The sequence below is a fragment of the Paroedura picta genome, chromosome 8 (assembly GCF_049243985.1).
Source record: "Paroedura picta isolate Pp20150507F chromosome 8, Ppicta_v3.0, whole genome shotgun sequence".
Lineage (NCBI taxonomy): Eukaryota > Metazoa > Chordata > Lepidosauria > Squamata > Gekkonidae > Paroedura > Paroedura picta.
Window position 1 is genome coordinate 36,452,904 of NC_135376.1, and position 22,650 is coordinate 36,475,553.

Sequence of the window (22,650 nt, forward strand, 5' to 3'; positions counted from 1 at the left end):
CCTCATTTTAAACCCTAATCCAATACTCCAAACAGGTAGAAGTACAGAACAATTAGGAAGATACTAAAAAGAAATTAATCAAGTACTTCCGGTGCTGAATTTGCACCACTGCATTTGATACTAGATGCCAAAATTGGAGAGAGGCGGGAGAGAAGACCTTAAAATGGGATTGTATTTGGGATTCCTTCAAGCAGAAGGAATTAGTAGGGTATGGTTAATGATTATTTTCTCCAAAAACAGTGTTGAGGGGGAAAAGAAGAATCCCATTTATGGAAGGAGAGAAATGGCTAAGGACTTCTCAAAAATGTCAAAATACTGTGCAAATCAGTCATTTAGTATTGGAAGTTTCTAGTGGTCTTCCCCACCTCTGACAGTATATTTGATAGTGTGTCACATTTGCAAGACAACTCACTTCCCCATACTATGGCTTCTATCACAGACCTATGACCAACTCACCACAAAAAACATGGATAAAAAAAATGGATGATAATCCCTATTCCACAGAAATTTGATTCTACAGCAATGGGCCTGATTCTCAAAACACCGAAGAACACTTAATACGACTGAAGGAGCTAAAGGCTGTTTATAAGAAAGCTCTAACAGGATAAGACCCACACCTACAATTTTAAAAGGATTCTAGTTCTACACTATCTGATCAGAGAAATCTATGACCCTGTATATGGACCACCATCTAAAAGGATACTCCTAAAAATGAAGTCAACCATCATTCTGTATACTTCATGATGAATTTTGAAAATTTCTTTTAACAAATGTCAAATACAGATTAATTTCTAACATGATATCATTCAAAGCCACACCCTTAAAAATAAAGGTTTTTTTATTGGCTTTAAAAAAAAACTGCCATTACAGACACCTCAGAGTAAATTCCTTCAGTAACTGCAGTTTGTGGTCTCTCCCCATCCTGCTGCCAGGTGAGAATTGGGTCACAACGATGAAAAGTCACTGTTCTGCTTCCAAGCTGCCTCCTTCCCCTGTCAGCCGTTTGCTTTGGCCTCGGTGCTTCTGAGGCAAAACAACTGTACTCTGTTTTAAGGTGTCACTTTCTTGTAGGTAATATGGAGGTGCTGAGTCATTGGCTGTGTAGTGGTTGCCATGGAGACAGTCTGTTCTAGTTTCCCATCGGAATTGAGCCTGAATTTTCTAGTTATCTAAGGAAAAATACAAAACAGAAGTTTATGATTTGATTCTTTCATAATTCAAGAAGAAACAATAAAGCAAACCAAGGTGCATGGACTGAAAACTTAATCACTCCTTACCTACCCCTACAAAATTCCATACAGACAATATTACTACCAGTTATAATTCTGCTTCCTCTCAATAATACAGTTTTGCTACCAGGGATCTGAAGACAAATGTACCAAATTTCCCCATAAATTAGTGAGTAATAATTGACTGAAAAACAGGCACAGGCTCTTTCAAACTACTTCAGCCCTTGGTTCTCCAGAGATCTTGCTCTAAAAAGGGTCTGCCAACTCAAATATGAATCCTTAACACAGAACTGACCAAAGAACAGAACTGGATTGGGGGGGAGGTCCAAACAATAAGTGAACACATATAGACAAATCTCTCCTCTGCATTGTGCCTCATTTGAAACCCACTCCTCTTCCTAATTTGTCAAGCCAGATTTACTCCAGGCAACAGATTCTGAAGTCGGGGACTTGGAATAAAAGAAAAATGGGACACAGAATTAGATCCAAGTCCTCTTAAACAGAAGAATACAGTCCAAATAGCAGCGTTAGCATCTGAAATGCACAGGGTCTTACAAAGAAGGGCTTCTGAACACACCGCCAGTTTAGTCTGCTCTTTTTGGCACGGAGTACAAGAGCTGCTTGGTAAGGCCTTTCCGCTTATTTCAGTAAATGATTTTTGCACATAATCCAAGATTTTGTGTATGTTAGTCAGTGCCCTTTGCCCCTTTTGCCATAGTTACCATCGTTTTTAAAGAAGAGTGGAAATGAAATATCCGGGAGTGAGAAGCCCAGCCCAAGAAACACAGCCAAAGGTTATTTCACTGAGTGCAACTGTTCAAAGGAGCAGCAGCGAAGCATTTGACGTGTAACTTTCAACTAGGAAAGCTTTGTAACTCTAAAGCTTTCTAATGAACCAGTTATTTGGAACACACAGCAAGGCAATAAACCCACAAATGTAAAATCCACTTATGTATAGAGGAAGGGATCTACAGAATTAAACACTGCTCCCTTTTAAAACAAACAGCTGAAAAATGCCATTTTAAAAGACATTTATGCTACACTGATATACTGCAGCCTAAGCCCACTCATTTACTGCAGCCTAAGCCCACAGCCTAAGAGCCTCTTGTGGCGCAGAGTGGTAAGGCAGCCGTCTGAAAGCTTTGCCCATAAGGCTGGGAGTTCAATCCCAGCAGCCGGCTCAAGGTTGACTCAGCCTTCCATCCTTCCGAGGTCGGTAAAATGAGTACCCAGCTTGCTGGGGGGTAAACGGTCATGACTGGGGAAGGCACTGGCAAACCACCCCGTATTGAGTCTGCCATGAAAACGCTAGAGGGCGTCACCCCAAGGGTCAGACATGACTCGGTGCTTGCACAGGGGATACCTTTACCTTTACCTTTAAGCCCACAGCCTAAGCTCAGACAACTCAGACAAAATGGATGCAGCACAGAAAACTGGACAACTGTTTTGCAGCTGTACAGAATTGGAAGGATCTGATAGGAATCCCATACCCCAACAAAATATCAGCCGGGGAAGATGTTTCCTTTTTTGTTTTCTTTTTTAATGCTTACATTTTAAGTAGTTATACAAGCTGCTGAGACCTTGAATCAATTACTACAGTAGTTCTAATGTTAGAACTGAGTTAAGACTATAAATGTAGCTTTTTTATTTTAATGTTTTGTTTGAACAGTATATTTACATTTAGTATAGCAAACCTGTAATAGAATGGCATTCAGCATGGATTTCAGATTTTTCAGGTAATGCATTTTGAAGATCAGCTCTGAAAGTCTGACTGTGCTGTTACTGTGATGATTTTTGTGGTGGTGGTGGTGGGGGGGGGGACTGAGTTACAAGCAGAAAATTGCAAAATTGTTTATAAAACAGGAAGAATTCTGTAGGACTGTATCTCCATACACCAGGGGTGGCCAAACTGTGACTCTCCAGATGTCCATGGAGTACAATTCCCATGAGCCCCTGCCAGCATGTGGCATCTGGAGATCCACCATGGACATCTAGAGAGCCCCTGTTTGGCCATTCCTGCCATATACTATCAAGACTACAAAAGTCTCTAGCTGCCCCAGAGTTTATTTACTCATTTCATTTTTATCCAAGGAGCTAAGAGCAGTGTACAGCACTCTCCCCTCCTACATTTTATCCTCACATCTACCCTGTGAGTTAGGGCTTTCCCATCTTGTGAAGAATCACCAAAAGACAGATCAGCCATTGGCATTCCCCTGCAAGTATCTTCAATGTGTTTTACCAGAACTACTACACAAAATAATATAGGAATTAAATGTGTTGCTACTCTTCTTCATTGGGAAAATGTGTCAAATATCAACTTCCAAAGCATCAACACAACACAATAACTTTTTGCAGCAGTGTAGTCCATAGGGAACAACAATCAAGAACATTTATATTCTCTCTAACACTATAAACTCAAGGTAGGCATCCTCAAACAAACATAGACATTGCCACACATTTCAGCTATCACCCATACAAGAATTTCAATGTTCAGTCTGTCAATTTTCCTCTTGGTTCAGGCTTTTCCAGATCACCCTGACACTTATTCTTTCTGCATTGTCTATCACCATGATACAGACCTGTTCCTTCTCCTTTCTCTCTCTCTACTTTGGGTTATAAACCACCTCAATTTTTGTGTAGTGTCTAGCATACTCCAGAAATAGCAGTAGTAAGGAAATCTCAACGTCCTCCCCGTCTCTAAAATCTATGCAGTCTTCCATGTCTCTATTGTAAGCCCACACACTATAAAGCCATAGTTAGCAGCCTTTGCTATTTTTCTTTTTCTTTTTTCACCAAGAGATTGATGAGCAAAAAGGAGCAGCACAAAACTGCAGAAGAACAGAGCGCCTTCAAAGTCTGCAAAAACTGTCTTTCTGCTTTGTATTCATGCTGACGAATGCAGGATTTTTTTGGTCTGGCTTCTTATCAGTGGAATGTATTTGCTCTGCCAAACTCACCAGCTACAAAGAGAACAAAGGCTGTCTGGTGATGAAGAACAAAGTTTTAGAATATGAGCTATACTACCAAATTGAATTGAAGAGGGGAGAGAAGAATACTTGCTACACATGTAAGAATTTCTTCCTTACACAGGTAGAATGTTATGCAATTGCAATGCAACTGGTAACAAGCTTGGCTTCACATTCCCTCAGGGGAATTAAGTCAAACAAACAGGTAAATTTTAGGGATACAAATTCATTAGGACTGTATCAGTGGAAACAATGCTCTGTCTTCTTCTAGCTTAGAACGAAAAAGAGGCAACTATGGGGCTTTTGTCGTAAATCTTTAGTTTCTGTCATCAGAGGTGATGACTAATGCTAGCAACACTTAACATTGAAATCGTTTTCAAGTACTCAAAACACACGCATTATTTTAGTAATCCTTATGACAGCTTTATAAGGTAGATAATCCCTAGCTACCTTATTGGCTGGATAAGCTATAGGAGAACACACCTCCAGATAAGTCCAAGCCAAAACAAACTCCACCAAAGTAATGAATAGGCACAAGGATGAGGAAAAAGGCTCTCAATGGATATGACCAGTGCTTCCATGAACAGTCATTTAATGATGAAGCTGAAACAGCAAATGAAACAGCATTTCCTGGAAGCCACGAGGACTTATACATTTCTCAAAAATACTTAAAAGTTGTTCTATTTGCAACCCATTCCATCGGCAAGGCTTGTTTTTCCCTTCCTGGGAGGCAAGATAGACATCCAGGAACCTCACTTGCATTTCTGACCACACTGACCAGTGATACAATGGCTCCGGAGCCACTTGTGGCTCTCTGTCATACCACATGTGGCACTTCTGAGCTATGTTCCCCACAGTGACACCTTCATCATATTTTAGGAAAGCGGGCAAGAACATTGCTTGTCGGGGCTTGTGATTGGCAGGTGATTCCCACCTTGAAACTATTGTAAACCTCCCTGAGCTGCAGGCTTTATGCATGGACCCGCCCTCTCTAACTGTCCCCACCATCTTCCATGGCTGCTGTGCTCTCATCCCAACACCCAAGTAGCCGCTGGGAAGGCAGCAAGCTGGCCACAGAGAAGAGCAAATGCAACTACCAAGAAAAAAAACAAGCTGGACAGAGTGGATGGCGATGGCTTTATTCCCCTTTTGTGACATCCACCTTGCTCTCCTCCAGGAGCCCTGGAAATCACTCTTTTGCCCAGCCTGCAGCTCCTCAAGATGAGAGAGTACAAAGGCAGAAAGGACACCTTTCACCTCACTTCAGATGCACAAGGGTTCCCTACGGTTCAATAGGGGTGGGATGTAGCCAAGTTATTAAAATGGTTATAGTTACGTATTTAACATTAGTAGTTATGGCTTACATATTATTGTATGGCTGTGTGTTTGGTGGGATAGCACACTAGGATACAGTCATCGTGTGGGTCTTTGGTTGATTGTAATTGTGAATCTGGCTCCCCACAAGCCACGGAGTGAGTACCGCAGCCATAGAGGGAATGGTGATGCCTCAACTTCCCTCAGCAAAAAAAAGGTGCATTGCAAAAGTCTCAATTTCAACAGCACGTGTTATAATGGAGTACTCTATTCCTTAGCTCAGCGGTTCTGACACTCTGGGCATGGAACACCCAGAAGGAGGGATGCATAAAGTTTCAGTGAAGGATAGTCTCCTGACACAGATTTATTTATATATTTATATTTCCATGGTTCATGGCAGGTTACAATCATTTCCCACGAAAACCCCATTAAAACCCGTTAAGCCTCCCACACTCCAATAATCCGTTTACCAAGTGGCAAAAAACCCCTAACCCTACCTTCTTCTCACAAGTTAGAAGATTTAAGGAATACATGTCCCCTAGAAGAAGATTTAATCGTGTGGTTTGTGGGAATGATGGCTCTCTTACTGATTCCATTGTCCTAATGTGATTTTACTTTCATTTGATGAGGTTTTACAGAGTATTGTTTCCTGAAATCTTCTTCTAATGACATATGTGGTCTCATCTGAACTGGGACCAAAGTAGGAGAGGGGGGTTTAGACTTCCCACCATGTTTTTTTCCATGACTTGAAATGGCTTCAGAGGAAGTATATGTGTACCTCATCAGAACATTTGGAGCCCAAAGAACAAATATCTTCATAGCTAGGTTAAGAGATAGAGTGAGCGGTGAAAGGTCCATGGGGATTATTTCTTACACTTTGCCTGGCAGGAGCTCTCCATGGTCTCAGTGTCAAGAAAAAACAGAAAGACGAGAGCAAGGTTCACAAGCCTACACTTAGATATATTCAAAGTTAAATAAAAAGGGGGGGGGGGGAGGAATGATGTATTTTAAGAGACCTTCCAGTTATTTTATTTTTTTTTCCTTATAAAAGCTACAAATGCTATTTATATAGGCACCCATGAATTTGATACCCTGTTTCTGGACCAAATATAGTGTTTCGTGATTATACATGGTAGGTAGACGACTGAATGTGCTGCACCAGTGAGTTTTCCAGAACTGCAAGTGCTTCAGAGGAATAGTCACACAGGGGCTTAAAGACAGTTGAGGACATGCCGGTAATCACCCTACAGTATTTCAGGAAATTTTCCATGGTTATTTGTCAAAGAGATTATTCTACAGGAAGGTTATGAGATGCTAAATGAGCATTTGGCACTGTTTCCAAAGGACTACACCAAGATTCAGAAGTACTCACTTGCTCTACATGGGGTTTCTTGGCAAAAGAGATCCTTGCTATAGAATGGGAAGCTATAGAAAGCTCCTGTCCATTCACCTCTCCTTCCTCCACCTCTACCAAACCTGCATAAAGAAGATAAATAGTTAATATTAACCCAGCTGATGAAAAGGAACACTATGGTTGGGTGTACACCGGAAAAACAAATACATAAACTGGAATGCTATATATATATATATATATATATATATACAGTATACACTTATACTGTTGGTCTATAAGAGCCCAGACTGTGTGGTCTGAAATACAGCAGAGAAGTACTTTACAACAAGCCATATTTAAAGCTGAAGTGAGAACTGCAGATGGGAGTGGTTAGTACCTGTGTTCTGAGCACTGATGAAGGCCACTTTGTTGGTGTCTGGTTTGATGCGGATGAATCCACACTCTCGATGCATTGGCTTCCTGGTATCTGGATGGAAGGCGTTGAATCTATTTTAGAAGATAAAATATTAGGATACAAGGTACCAGAAGACCACCAAAGATATTGGCATGCCTCTATAACAAGTGCTCTGCAGACGTCAGAGGAGCAGAGTAAGTCCTTTCAGCAACACTGATAGAAAATGTCCTCTGGAGGAAAAACCATGCCTCCTTTTCTAAGCCTCTGACCACTCAGACCATTTATCATGCTAGCAGATAACTTTTCCAACAATGCTTCTCTTAAAAGTTATGCAGAACAAGCGCTGTTGCCAGACTGTAGCCTAAGGAATTGGGTAGACTGCAATTTACAAAATTCTCTGAGCTTCTCAAAGCTAGCTTGTAGGAGTACTCCATTTTTCTCATTAGTATGGAAGTCTGCATTTTAGGCAGGCAGTTCAGCAAAATGGTATGCAACTAGGACAGCCATGTGGCAAAGTGCCGCTAGGTTTTCCACTGGGTGTGAATACTTTAATAGGCTACAGATTAGTTTTAGTTTTAGCATGGTATAAATGTTGCACACAATTACAAACAAAAACCCCACTAACAGCAGCACCAAAAAATTAAAAATATAGTTTCATAACATATTTAAGTAATTAGGATAGCACGAGGGATAAATTGGACACCTACAAATCAATAGTATTTTGAGTGTGCTGCCTCATCTCGCACTGGCATCTATTCAACACTGGTGATGGTTTTAAAACTCAGAACTCAGTACGTAAATTTAATTCCAAAACTATTTCAATGCCAACAAAATGTATTACATTTCCATGTTTTTAAAAAATGCATACACAAAGATTTATTTTTGCAGGTCAAACCAACTAGAAAACCAGTGATATTTCAAAAATTCTTTCAAAGAAAATAAATCACCTTTCATCACTGCTTCTTTGCCTGCTTCTGAAAACATTCCTTCTTGACATGACCCAAAAGGAATCCACTAGCTGCTCAAGTCAGCAGAAAAAAAGTCGTGAGAGCTTGTCTCTCCCTCAATGACATCACTCTTCCCCAACACCAATCACTTAATGTCCTGCATTTTACTCTCCCCAAATTCATGCTACAGCCATTCTCCTGTTTGTCCACCTACTAGCATATGATTCCCCCTCCCTCCCTCTATGACTTCCACCTGTACCTTTTATCTGTTACTGTTTTCCTCCCAGATGTCCCAAGTACCTAATTGAGAAGGCTATGGATAGTAATTAATATATTTAAGGCTTAAGAAAAACCCACTGTATTTCTATCCGGCCGGTACTCCAACAACTTGGCTGGCTCCCAGTTGAATTCCGGATCAAGCTTAAGGTTCTGGTAATCACCTTTAAGGCCGTACGCGGTTTGGGCCCAGTGTATTTGAAAGACCGCCTCCCTGCCAATATCCCCAAAAGAGCCCTACGTTCCGCCACCTCCAACTGGCTGCGGATCCCTGGCCCCATAGAAGCACGTCGGTCCTCAACAAGGGCCAGAGCCTTCTCGGTCCTGGCCCCCATCTGGTGGAACAAGCTTCCTGAGGAGATCAGAGCCCTGCCAGAACTTCCACAGGGTTTGCAAGAGGGAGTTCTTCCACCAGGCATTCACTTGAGGCCGACTGAAAGAACCAACCTATGACTGAAAGAATCAACCCCCAATGTTACTGTTAATTGTTATTTATAATGTGGTTTTGCAATGTTCTGACGCCTTATTTGAAAGTTGATGTTACATACTGTTGTTACTATATATCGTTCCATGTAATTTGTATTACATGTTCAATGTAAACCACCCAGAGCTGCAAAGAAATGGGTAGTATAGAAATCTAAATAAATAAATAAAATAAAATAAATTTCTGCTTGGCTGTTCTACACTCAAATTGGAGGCAAGCACTTGAAACAGAGCCTGTATTATGCTTATACACCTATATGCTTATAGATCTTCAAATGCTCAACATTCAACTTATATTGCTAATGAAAATAACTATATTAATTGAGGCCTACATGGCAGTTCTTAGCCATTTCAGAAAAATAAGTCACCTAGTTAAGACTCTTTCTGAAATGTTGTTATTTATTGTACAGGTCACTGTTGTATTTTTATTCATGTTTCCTTTTTACAAAACCTTAGCTATCTAGGTAGAAAAGGCTGTTAAGGAATCTAAAAACTATCTTGAGTTTCAATGAGGAAGACATACTATAAAAGAAGCAAAAAAATTAACAGATTCCTCAAACAGTCTGTACTTATTGGTACACACTTCAAAAGTTGAATTCAATTTTTAAAGCATGCACTTCTTCAAAGCAAGTAAGGAAGTAAAAGTAAGGAACTAAACTCACGAGAAATTCAGCATGGGCTGCCCCACATGAGAGATCTGAACTTCTTCGAGGTACTGGAAAGGCTTCATTGTGGGGAAGGTTCCATCTCCTGGTGGGTCTGACAGCCAGGTGCCCAGCATCCAGGACAGAGGTTCAATCACAGGGTTCAGCTGTGGCGTTCCTGTGGGAAAAGACAATGACTGAAAACTGAAAAATTGTGACAAATCTTTGTCAACCAAAGTAATTAGATTTCACCACATCAAAGTCAGCTGTTGTTATTGTTGTCAGCCATTGAGTTGTGTTTGACTCTTGGCGATCCCATGGCACAGCTGTCGCCACGATCCCTAATCCCGCCTCCCTCAGACCTGCAATTTTCTGGCTAGTGTCCATCCCAATTGCATCCAACCAACGTGCCCTTGGTCGGCCTGGTTTCCTTTTCCCCCTGACTAATCCTGTATAATCGCTTTCTCCACTGAGTTGGATTGCAAGATATGGCCGAAGTAAGTGAAGCTGGAGTTTCATGATTTCAGCCATTAAAACTAAGCAATTTATTTGCATTGACTTTTCTGGGATGGAGGTGATTGTGGCTGTTCCAACTTCTTGCATTTTAACTGGATGTTAATTAGGGCGAAATGGCGTAGCGCTAAAAATTATTGGACCTCTGGCCATTCTTCACCTTCTGGCTTTCTCGCTTTCATCTGTCACCTGCTCACACTTCTTACACTCCACAAACACTGTTTGAAATGGAAGAAGAGAGTAACGCACTTTACATGCGACTCTCTTCTACCTATTAATCAAGCCAGGCAGTTAATTCCCTTTCACAATGTTTTAAATGGCCTGCAATGCCTGCTAATTTTTTAAAAAGTAAAACGTCTCAATTGAAACGCCTATGCATCTAATCATAGATGCATAGTGTTTTTTATAATGCCACCCCTTATGGAATCATGAGTCTGGAATCTTAAAAAAATTAATCTCATTTCTGATTGGGGGAGAACTTTATGTGACAACTTTGGGGGGAAATTCTTTTAGGCTTTGCCTGCACGATTGAACGCCTATTCGTTGCTCCAGGCAGTTTGCTCTAAAAAAGAAGACACTCATCCCCGGGAGAAGGGAGGTGAGAGCGAGGGCGGGGCATTGGAGGCAGAGATAGCACTTCTTTGCCTCCATACATTTCCTTAGTGTGTGGCCTGCTGGTTGCTCTTCTGTAGCTTGCGCTTTTTAGGTTGGGGAATCCAGTTTATGTGATTCCCCAATTAGCGCTTTAGAATGGCAGATGTTGCTTGAGGTTTGCTGGATGGACATGGGAGGTTGGTGATGTCATGCAAAACGCCAAAAATATGGCATCTTCATAAGGTAACCATTTCACTATATTTATCGGGTGCAGAATTGTCCTTAGTTTTCATGTACATATGCTCTTAGTGTACTGTACTGTTATCCCCATAAATCTCACCAGAATGAGGTAGGTTAAAAACTTAAGCAAGCTGAAATTCCAAGACCACAAATATGCGGAAAAGAAGAGAACATTTTTTATCAGAAAGCTAGTGGTAGGCCATTTCCCTTTATTAACACTGAATTTGACTGGTATAGCAGGTAAGTACCTGAGCTCATTTTCTAGTAGCACTAAAATAAGTAAGGAGCACATGCAGGGCATCAAAATCAGAAAATGTTCAGAAACAAAGGCACTGTTTCCAGAAGTCTCTACGTGTTGGCCTTTGTTCTTGTGTTTCATTCTTAGGTATCTGAGCTATAAAAGATCTGATCCTATTTAAAGAAAACCAATGAAATCAATAAAGAGTGCAAAAAAATCATATTGCAAAGTGCATAAAGAACTGTGTGTATAGCCAAGAGAGATCTAATGCCTGTTGTGCCTGAATGCAACAAGCCTTGTCCCTAGTTTTTAATAATTGAAGATCATCATCAAACCCAGCCATAGTACCTCTATAATTTGTAACAGAAGGATAAAGACTACTTACCAGTCTTACAAGGTGGTAAGAACACTGAGAATGCATATGAAGCCTTCAAAATCAACTAAAGGTAAAGGTATCCCCTGTGCAAGCACTGGGTCATGTCTGACCCTTGGGGTGATGCCCTCCAGCATTTTCATGGCAGACTCAATAAAGGGTGGTTTGCCAGTGCCTTCCCCAGTCATTACCGTTTACTCCCCAGCAAGCTGGGTGCTCATTTTACTGACCTCGGAAGGATGGAAGGTTGAGTCAACCTTGAGCCAGCTGCTGGGATTGAACTCCTAGCCTGGGCAGACAGCTTCAGACAGCATTTCTGCTGCCTTATCACCCTGCGCCACAAGCGGCTCTTTCAAAATCAATTACAAGCATATAAATGTCAGCATTATTTTTGTCAGAGGAAAGCAATGTTACAGGGAAACAATTTATAAATGGATTGGTAATGTAAAAAGAAAAATGAAGACCGCCAACTGAAATGTGAATGACTGATGCAAAATATTTTGCATAAGTATCTGACTGCCATTACTTGTAAATGATTGCTAAATCACCACAATATAGGATTTCCTCATTCTTTGCTGATGGCCTGAATTCCTTCTGGTATGGAAATTCTTCTGTACATCTAGATTACCATCTTAGTTTCATCAGAAACTTAACAATTTTCTAGCAGAGCTCCAGGTCAATAGTAGCTCATCAAACAAAATATATAAAATAAACAAAGTTTGAGTCCAGTGGCACCTCTAAGACTAACAAAGTTTAAATCTGGGTATAAGTTTTTGTGTTCATGCACCCTTTTTCAGGCCAACCGAATATAATAAAGCTGTTTTAGAATAGGCTCTTGCATGGCTGTATGAAGGAGAAATATGCATCCCTACCCCATTGGACAAAGGCTTACAACAAGCTGCAGCATACCCCTTCAACATTTTTTTCTTGAAAAGATTCTGTCCAGCATTCTTAATATAACATGTACCAGAAGCATAAACAAAGTGATGTCCTACGATGAGAATTAGTGACAAAGTGGAATCTAAAATGTTTTTTTAAGGGGGGGGGAGGCAGCAAGGGTTAGAGATTTCCTGGGGATTCTGGGGGTACAGCCAGGGGAGGGTGAGTTTTGGGAAGGGGAGGGGCCTTAGGAAGGTATAATTCCATACAGTCTACCTTTCAAAGCAGCCATTTCCCCTAGAGGGAACTGATCACCATCTGGAAACCAGGAGGAATTCTAGGAGACCTCCAGTCACTACTCAGAGATTGGCAACCCTACAAGCTACCCACAGTCCACCCACAGACTGCTTCATAAGACCAATCCTAATAGACCTATGTCTCCATGGTTGTCCCCCATAGGCACTTCCTGCTAAAGTCCTGGTATTCATTTCCTTAACTTACCAAAGAAAAACAGAAATTAAGCAAGGCATTCTGTCTGAGGCCTAGCTGCCACCACAAGCATGCGATTCCCATATTTCCCTGCCTCCCTGGCTGCTGCAGTGAGCATATAGAGACGTCACTCCAGACAGGCCGTCTACAATTCCTGTACTGCCTCATCAATATCTTTTTAATGATTAAATGCAGAAAGTGCCACATTTTTATTAGAAGGAACAGAAAGGAAAACTAAAACCCACAAATAAATGTTCTACAGGAATATATGTCAGGCTTTTCAGAACTATGGTTATATCTGCACTGTACAAAGTCCTAGTTCTAAAAAGCAGGGGTGGTAGGAATATAGCACTGTATTTAGGCAGTTTTTAACATTTTAGAATTTATAGGCTATACAATAATACATAGTGTATTGATGCAAGAGCTGTCTGTACCAAGAGACCTTTGTTTGGATCCATATATATTTTCCCACTATCCTGGCTGCTCAACATAAAGCTGCAGTGACGATGGAATTACAGATTAGCATGGAAAACAGATTCCCAGGAAAGAGCATCAAAACTTTATAAGCATGACCCAGAAAAGGAAACGCATGTTTGCACACCCAGTCATGCTAAATGTTACAAAACTAACTTTATTCCACAAAATGATTGTCCTGATTAGTGCAAGGGGTTGGACTAGATGACCCAGGAGGTCCCTTCCAACTCTATTATTCTATGATTCTAAGTGCTGTTATTTGGTGCTGATGAAGATAAACAACTAGAACGGTGGTTCTCAACCTGGGGGTCGGACCCCTTTGGGGGTTGAATGACCCTTTCACAGGGGTCGCGGCAGTGCAAGCAGCTTGGCTGGGGGGGCCCATCCACACAACAGCCTTGCTGGATAGATGATAGAGCGTTTCTGTCTGGAGCAGCGGAAAAGAGCGAGATCGGCATGGTGGGACAAGAGGCAGAACTGAACTGAGAAACCCTGGGGGAAAACCAATTTATATACAATCATGAGCAATGGATCTTCACGCCATTGGTCAGTTTCAGTTTAATTTCTGTGAAAAAACACTTGCATAATTTTATGGTTGGGGGTCACCACAATATGAGGAACTGTATTAAAGGGTTGCAGCATTAGGAAGGTTGAAAACCACTGGACTAGAATATATTTGCCTCTTCATTTGAGCTGATCTCACAAAAAAAACCCCATCACCTCAAGTGTAAAAACCATGCTGATATATAACCACAGAGGATTATTTCTGTGAGGTTTCTTTCCCTTACTCAAACCATCCAGTTTACAAGAGGAAAACAGCAACCTGTTTATTGCTACCATCTAGTGGATTAAGATGATATTGTCATTCAAATACATTTACTTGTGAGGATGCAGTACAGGTCTATAATTAGGGTACAAACTTGAATCAGATGGTTGGTCCCTCAGGGTCAGGATTGTGTAGTCTGACTGGCATCTCCAAAGTCTCAGGCAAAGGTCCTTTAACTGGAGATGCTGGGGGCTGAACCTGGGACTCTGCATGTCAAGCAGATGATCTACTACTGAGCCACAGCCCCTCCCAGTGAGCTTCTTTTTTAGTGCCTTTAGATCAACACCCACTCCAGCGTACATCAGTGTACAAGCCTTCCAATATATGAGTTATAATTATTATTATTGGCATCAAACTGCAGCCGAATTATGGAACTTTCTGTCTGGTCTGCATGAAAGGTTTGCTAACCATGAACCTGGTGACTCAAAGTCCAAATCAAGACTCAGTTATCAGTCTGATCATATAAAGATGATTGCTATTTTAGTTTTATTCTGAGTTCTTGTGCCCAGTGGAGCGAGAATGCAAGGCCTGAGTATTTGCGATATTTTAGATGATTACCAGTACCTTTTAATTAGTCTATAATCACCTACTTTGCACAGGCTGAAAATGTGTTAGCCTCATCCCCTTGCTCACGTTTTCATGCTGTTATCCATGCCATGACATACTGTGCAACTCAAACACTCACATATTTCATCAGAAATACTACTAATATTCTTCCCACTTGTGGATTCCCATAAAATATATCAATCTACTAACCATATATGTTTTAGTGGCTACCCGATAGTTATCCTGCAGTCATTACCCTTCATTGCTTTTCTTCTGCGTGTGGCCTTTAGACTGCTGTTCTAGGTCCCGCTCCCCAAGTGCAAACATGCACTGATACGGTAAAGGAAGAACACTGCTATGAAACCTGCATTTGTTTACAACTTCACCTTCACATTTCCCAGGGGGAATGCTTGCGTATCTTGAAATGCACAAAGGATCCCTTTGCCTATAACAGTTCTCTGTTCCACTCACCACAACCAGAGGTTAACAATTTAACAGAGAGAATATGGAACCTTCTTGTTTGATTGCCAACTGCTGCCTAATAAGAACACCATTTCTTATTTTGGGTGTGGTTCTACAGTTCAAGTAATAAGTAAACACCCTCAAAAACAGACATCAGTACAAGCTGAGGTATGCATGCAACAGTGATTCCTACTGAAACAAAGATCTCTTTCCATACTAATACCAAGAACAGCACCCTGTAAAATCATACAGCAGGCACAGAAGAAGACATGAAACAGAACCTAAGTCGTCGCTTTCAAGAAGTATTTTGATTAAAGTGTTAATTGCTTCAGACTTTACCTGTATTTATTTCATTGCTTGCCATATCTCACAAGACTGCTTTTAGCTTGTTCACTCTAGGTCACTAATCTTTCCCTAGTCTCCGGGAAACACTCTGCAGTAATCTGACAAGAAGAGAAGACAGGAAACAACCTTGCAATTGAGCACAGAGGTTATCCCATTGCATGCTGGGACTTGTAGTTTACTTACAGTAAGCAGTAGAGAAAGTGGTGTCATATATTGGTATTGTTTGTAATAACAAAAAGGTGCCTATTGCCTTAACCATTTTTGAGGATGCTGTATGCATTGGCAGCACACGGAGATAGACCTTCAGTTTTAAATTCAATTATCATGAGACCCAGAATCCAAGGTAGAGGCAAGGAACATGAAAGTTAAGATAGTCAAACTAGCAAACCTGTACATATATAACTTTTCTGTATACTTTACCAGTGGAATCTGGCAAGACTTAACTCATAACTTTGCAGGCTACAGAGGGAAAAGGATTTGCATTTACAAATAAATGTACAAATAAATAAATATGTACACTAGGAATAATACTTTATATTGACAATGCTATCCATAAACCATAAATACATTTCTGTTTAAATCACACAAATTAATAGAATTCAGTCTTAGCATCTAGCTTTGCTTCCTATTACAGCCCTTCAGGTTACTTCTGTTTCTATGGTTAGTCACATTTACCTAACCAATGAAACTAGTATTCTGTCAGAAAACAGTTATACAGATCACAATTGTTTCCTCTATGTTTCTCTCATCCTTATAAAATAGAAAAAAGGAAGAAGCAAATGAAGCCACATTGCACACGCAGAAATATACATTCCACTCCACTGTACGGACAGCATAGCTCATCTTAGTCTCTATCCAAAGATAAATAGCCAAATCCCTATAGCCCCACCCCAAATGATTAATAATTTAAAATATTAATTATTAACATCTTCAGCATGACATACCCAGGTTATGGAGAACGTATTTTCTATGGAAAGATGAAAACATACAACTAAGATTGGACAAAGGTTATCCAACACCTGGCGAAGGGAAAAAGCTCACCTCTACTTCAACTTTATTCCTCCATATAGGCTCTTTATTTTTGTCCATAGAAATCAGCAGGGGCTGCTCTAAGCAGCAACAAAACTTGGTCCCTACCCCATTTGGAGAGCAAATTTTACTCCCATTTAAACAGTAGAAATTAATACAGTCTAACTTTCTTCCACATTAGTCAATAACAACCATGCATTTTAACTGAAAAGAATCACATATAGTTTAAGCCTCCTTACGGCAGGAGGGCAGAGGGGCTGCAAGTCCTTTGGCTCTTCCCCACTGTTGGGAAGGTGGGTCAGGAGACTGGCAGCCATCGGGGGGGGCACACTGATGCCCATGCCAGAGGGAAGGCCACAAGGGTTCACACCAGATGGCTGTTGGGCATCACTCCATTCAACATGAGCTGCTGCCACACTCAGCCCTGGGTCCACAATGTGTGTGTGGGGAGGCAGGCCATTCGTAACCAGTGCATACTTCCAAGTCAGCCTCTGCCTGCTGGGGTGGGTGTCACGGGGTGTGGGCCAGTCAGGGTGCATGGCTCCCACCACCCATAGGGTCTTGATTGGGCCCAGTGAACCCCCATCAAGTATGGCTTTCAGGGCATGAGCCTTGCTCACCATACCTTAAATACACTGTTGTCTGTACCCCTTTTCGAGGGCCAAGGTGGTTGTATGCTCAACCTACTGATCCTCATGCTTACTGGGACACAGCACTGTTTTCATCACTGACTGTGCACAGTAGCTACACGATGTGCTTCCTTTAGCCAAGAAATGGCTACATGCCTAGAGACTGAGGCACAAATTTTACAGTGAATTCTATTTTGGGATTTTACAGCTTTGCAGCTGAACTTCAAATACAGATTATGTTTAAAACATGACAACTACTAAACATTGTATGCACGCTGGTTACTTAACAAGGATGGAGAATAATCCTATCCTAGGCTACAGTATATGAATATGAGATACATTGTAAGTAAGCATAACCTTTAGAAAACTTCCAGAGAAGTTGAAACCTGACATATTTACAGTATTTGCTGGCGTATAAGACTACTTTCCCCCCCTGAAAAACATGCCTCCAAGTGGGAGAAATGTTTATTCCCAGAACAGCAAGTACCCCTTCCTCCCAACGTTAGTGTACTAGCACATGTAAGGAGAATACCAACATTCAATATGAATTCAGGCTATATGTTCCACCAGATAAAATGACCACACTTTGGCAAGTAACAAGTAAGCTGGTCTGAGCAATATATTAGATTTAACTAAAGAGGGTTTATTATGATAGCAACTATGCCTGCAGCAGTGTGTATGTGCACAAAATACTGACCACAGTCCTGAGACAGCAGGTTGCTCAAGAATGGGAAATTGATCCTCTTCAGTTCATCTAGCTTCTCCTTCAGCTTTCTAACTTGGCCGTCAGAACGGCTGATCTTCTGCCTCAACAGTTTCAGCTCCCCATTCTTCTTCTCCACCTGCTCTCTTAAACAGCACACTTGGCTTTTGCTATGCCTAGAGGAGAAGCAGTATGAATGAAGGGAGTCAATGAGCTTGCAGGCTCCTGACGCAGACATGATGACCTCATTGATTGACATGGGATTGGCATCAGTGTCTCCTTTCTGACCTACAACGGCTTCTGTCGCAGGCTTAGGAGTCAGATCTGCAGGGGATGCAGACAGGCTTTGGGAAGGTTTTTGGGGAACAACTGTAAGAGAGGAAGTAGAGGAGGTTTCCGTTAAACATGTATCCTGCTCCATGGCATTATTACTACAGCTAGGTTCAACATTTCTTCTTAACCGCTTCCTTTCCAGTTGCTCTTTTGGAAAAGATGACTTTTCTCTTGTGTGCTTGGAGAAAAAGCTGTAAGAGTGAAGAGAGCCAATGAACTTGCATGCTCCGGATACAGGAGGTGTGAAATCATCTTCTGATATACCACTTCGGTCTGTTTTCAGGTTCCCAGGATGGACCACCATTTCAGAACAATCCTCTATAGAAGGCTTCTCTGGTTTATTATGGGCCACTTTTGTGACTAGGTTATCAGCCAGCATCCTCCTAAGGGAGCCTTCAAGCTGGACCTGGAAATTCTCTCCCTGCTCAGAGAGTGACCCAATTTCAGCTTGAAGAGTCACTTGCTCCATTTCTTGAGTTTCATTCATTATCAAGTCTCGGTCAGAAGATAAGATTCCCTCCATTACCTCACAGTTTTCTTCCTTTGGTGGACTGCCATCTCTGTAGAGAGCCTGGCTTGCTACTTTCCTCCTCCTCTTGACATAATCACTACCGTCTCCCCTTTTTTCTGAAAGCTGGAAAACAGTTGGCACAGCTGTGGGTTTGAGCAGCCGATGCTGATCTTCCAGCCGTTTTGAAAAGCTGTCTTTAGTGAAGTGCTCGCTGCACAGAAAGGAATACTTGGTGGGAATCCAGTTATCCCTCTGAACTGCTTTTAACCACTGGATCAGTCGCTTAGAGTCCTTTAATGGAAACCTACAAAACAATGGACAAAAACAAAGAGGTATTATGTATGGTTCCTCTATGACTCCCCCCCCCCTTTTTTTTTTTTTTGCTGTCAAGTCACAGATGGCTTATAGTAACCCTGTAGAGATTTTAAGGGAAGAGATGCTGAGAGGTGGTTTGTCATTGCCTGCCTTGGCATCACGGCCCTGGTGGTCCCCCTTCCAAATGCTGTTCAGGGCTGACTCTGCATAGCTTTCCAAGATCTGACAAAACAGGGCTAGCCTGGACTATCCAGGTCAGGGCTCTATAAGATATAACATTCAGGAATTAATCCCTAAAAGATGATTGGCCAGGTAACACAGATTGGTTCAGATAACAGTTATGCTTTCCTCCAGCACAAGGAACCTTCTCCTGATGTATGAAGCCAAGGCACATGCATCATGAGAAGGCTCCTCACATCACAGTTAGTGGAATGGATCTGCAGAAGCCATTCCTCTGAGTACAATAGCATACAGAATTTGTTATATTTTCTGGCATAAAAATGTTACAGGGATGGTAGATTTCTTTTAGCACTGTCCTTTCTTTTTATTACGTTATTTTTAAAACTTAGAACCACACTATCCTGCAAGAGTTTTTATAGGAAACTTGCAATTATCAAAATATAAACATACAATAAATCAGCAATTACAAGATGGTCACTAGCAAAATAACACATTCAGTCCAATTAGCAGGTTTAAATCAGATATCCTCCTAAAGCTCTAGTCTTACAAAGAGTTTGGACAAGTCTGCAGGACAATGGTAAGTTGACTCCTCCAGATGGGCATCCACTGTGAAACTGCCACCACCATAGTCTGAGCAACTTCTTGAGAGAATGTAAAGCACTGCAGATCTTAAGGTATGATAACTTTGCAATTGGTCTCACTGCAGCTAGTCTATGCTACTAAGAAAGATTTGCAGCTCTTTAAAAGCTAATAAGTTACTGGAGGGCTTATTTAACATCCTGGGGAATATCTTGCGCCAAGAATCTCCCTTTCATTATACAATGTGATGGCTTTCTCCGCAGCTGACAAAACAGTCTTTAATCCCTATGCTTTCACCTTTAGTATCAACAGCAAAACACAGGCTCTATCAGAGTTCTTTCCTCATACACCTCACTCTTTGGTGGATGTCAGTTTTAGCTGAACAGGTGTGAGATGCTGCACTATCTAAGGAAGCACCTTGGTGCTGTTCAAACTGCAGACTAGAGGGGAAAAGAAACTTTTGTCCATGTTTTGGTTCAGATGTTACGAGTCTAAAGGTAAAGGTATCCCCTGTGCAAGCACTGGGTCATGTCTGACCCTTGGGGTGACGCCCTCTAGCATTTTTATGGAAGACTCAATACTGGGTGGTTTGCCAGTGCCTTCCTCAGTCATTACCGTTTATGGATAGATAAAAACATTGTTAGTCATTCAGCCTTTCAAAATATGGCCCTTGTTGAGAACTAGTTGCAAACCACAGAGGTAGATTTAAGAGAGAATAGTACAAATGAGAGAATCTTTTTTTCTGACTCTACAGTTTTGTTATATCACTTACAATGAGACAATCTAATTCATTAACAGGTGTCATGAACCCCCATTGTCTCAGACTGTGAAGAGAGATATTGAGGATGGTATAAAACATCCTGAATTCCTCTGTCAGCACAAAGGCACTTACAAAGTTTGTCAGATGTCAGACACTCAGATTCAGTACATCTGACACCACCAAACAACTGTTCCAGTTTCCTGTCCTGATTACTGTTGGTCTAAATGCAAACTGTGATTAGTAAAATTCTGGCATGCAAAAGACCAAAATATTAAACTGTGGCTAAGCTAGCCTGTGATTCTTCCATGACGTACCTTTTCACTACTTATGGTGTCGCGCTGTAGTATTAATTCAGCACAGAGGACGAGTGTGAATACAGATTCAGTAACTTTTGTACACAATGTATAATCCTTTGGCTCAACCGAGGCAACATGTCAAACCATGGTTAAAGTTGCCCAATTATTGTCATGTCATAAATAACAAATCACAGTTTAGTTATCAGCTGGCAGGTGGAGGCCCCTTCGAAGCCTGTTCTTAGGAACGGGCTTTGAATCTAGTTAATACATACCATGCATTTATATATGAAGTCTGTACTGAATTTCCTTATCAAGAAACAATGCACGTCAACAAATGCTGCATGCTATTGTCCTCTTAGGGGACCTTCCAGGAAAAGCGGCACCCCCGAAAGGGCCACTAGGAAAGGCGCTGCTCCAGCCAGCCACACAGGGGCAGGGATGCTGCACCCTTGATACTTGTGCAGGCGTCTCTGCAGAGAGGAGCGGCACACCCCCTTCCCCCCCAAACTTCAGGCAAACCACCTTCACGCAAGAAGGCCACACATGGACACACCTGGGGGGGCGGGGAGGGGGCAAGGCTGGGCTTAGAGCCGTCTGAACCAAGACTCCGCCTGCTGCCAGGCTAGGCCTCAGCCACCAAGCGAAGAAGCATGTGCAGAGTGCCTTTCGCGGTGCCGGCTCATGCCAAGCGGGGGGGGGGGGGGTCCCTGGCAACTTGCCGCCCTCGCACGCCCCTCTCCCTCCCCGCGACCAGGAGGCAGGCTGTGTGGGAGTGGGGCGGGATTCGCCCCCTTTTGTCTCCGGCCTGCTCCTCGTCCTGCCTGGGTCCCAGAGGGGAGGGGAGAGAGCGGGGCAGAGGCGGCGGGTGGGCGAGGCAGGGACCGGGGGGGGGGGTTGCGGCCCCTGCGTGTGGCTTTGTGGCCAGGGGGGCGGGGAAGGGCCACGCAAGCGCCCGTCTCTCCGCAGCGGTCGCAGCCGCGATGGGGAGGGCTCTGCCAGGGGCGAGCGGGCGGTTCTCCCCCTCCCTCCGCTTACCTGTGGAAGGAGACGGCCGCTCGGCCCTGGGCAGCTTTGCCCTGCCGGTTGGAACAATTCAGAGCCGCGCAACAGATCACCATCTCCGGAGGCCGCACGGGCGGTCCCGCCTCCCAGCCCCCGGCCGTACAGCAAGATGGCGCGGCCAGCTCCCACACAGACCTAGTGAGCGAGTTCCGTACGGAAGAAAGCTGTCATCGCGCTAGCCCCGCCCCCTTAGGTGTCGTTGCGGCGTCACGGCAGCCCTTGGGCGCCTTGCCCCCTCCCCTCCCTTTTCGTTCTTCTGGGACCTCAACTATTAAGCAGTGTCCGAGAGGGGCGGTATATACATCGCTTAATACAATAAAATATTAAAAAAAAAAAAACAGACAGACAGACAAAGGCGGCGATCTCGCTTCGCAGCGTACACTTCGCTCTGACAGACTTGGCCGCTCTGGCTTAGGTACTCCGTACAGCAAGATGGCGACGCCCCTGTGCTGCATTCCTAAAATTCCCTGTTGTTGTTGCTCTCAGAGAGAGCGAAAAGATTAATTCAGGACGCAAAGAATTCCTTCCTGAATCATCGGAACGCGATATCGGATCTAAACGAGCCCCCAGTCTAGAGCTAGCCTATCCGTACAGCAAAATGGCAGCTCCCTGGTGAGGAACAGGAAGCGGGTGTAGTGCAGAAAAGCATGCTGGCCCCTTCAATTGG

General features: G+C 42.6%; 1 protein-coding gene across 2 annotated transcripts; it reads right to left on the reverse strand.

The window, feature by feature from the left end:
- Positions 1-820: 820 nt before the first annotated feature.
- On the reverse strand, positions 821-22,128 carry THAP4 (THAP domain containing 4). Of its 2 annotated transcripts, XM_077349045.1 has the most exons (6): positions 21,957-22,128; positions 17,942-19,095; positions 9,626-9,785; positions 7,240-7,349; positions 6,882-6,985; positions 821-1,169 (listed from the first exon to the last, which is right to left on the reverse strand). In XM_077349045.1, the coding sequence occupies exons 1-6, from the start codon at positions 22,037-22,039 to the stop codon at positions 1,050-1,052; spliced, it is 1,731 nt and encodes a 576-aa protein (XP_077205160.1). In that variant the 5' UTR covers positions 22,040-22,128; the 3' UTR covers positions 821-1,049. The 2 variants fall into 2 exon arrangements, with proteins under 2 accessions (XP_077205160.1, XP_077205161.1); XM_077349046.1 differs by lacking the exons at positions 17,942-19,095; positions 21,957-22,128 and adding an exon at positions 15,581-15,734.
- Positions 22,129-22,650: the final 522 nt, after the last annotated feature.

What these genes read in the sequence shown, in the direction of transcription:
- THAP4 (XM_077349045.1), bottom strand. Translation starts at nt 22,039, where the DNA reads ATGGTGATCTGTTGCGCGGCTCTGAATTGTTCCAACCGGCAGGGCAAA. An exon ending in GCGGCCGTCTCCTTCCACAG is followed by an intron (nt 19,096 to 21,956) that starts GTAAGCGGAGGG and finishes ATTGTTTTGTAG; the next exon opens with GTTTCCATTAAAGGACTCTA. An exon ending in CCTGCTGTCTCAGGACTGTG is followed by an intron (nt 9,786 to 17,941) that starts GTCAGTATTTTG and finishes CTTTTCCCACAG; the next exon opens with GAACGCCACAGCTGAACCCT.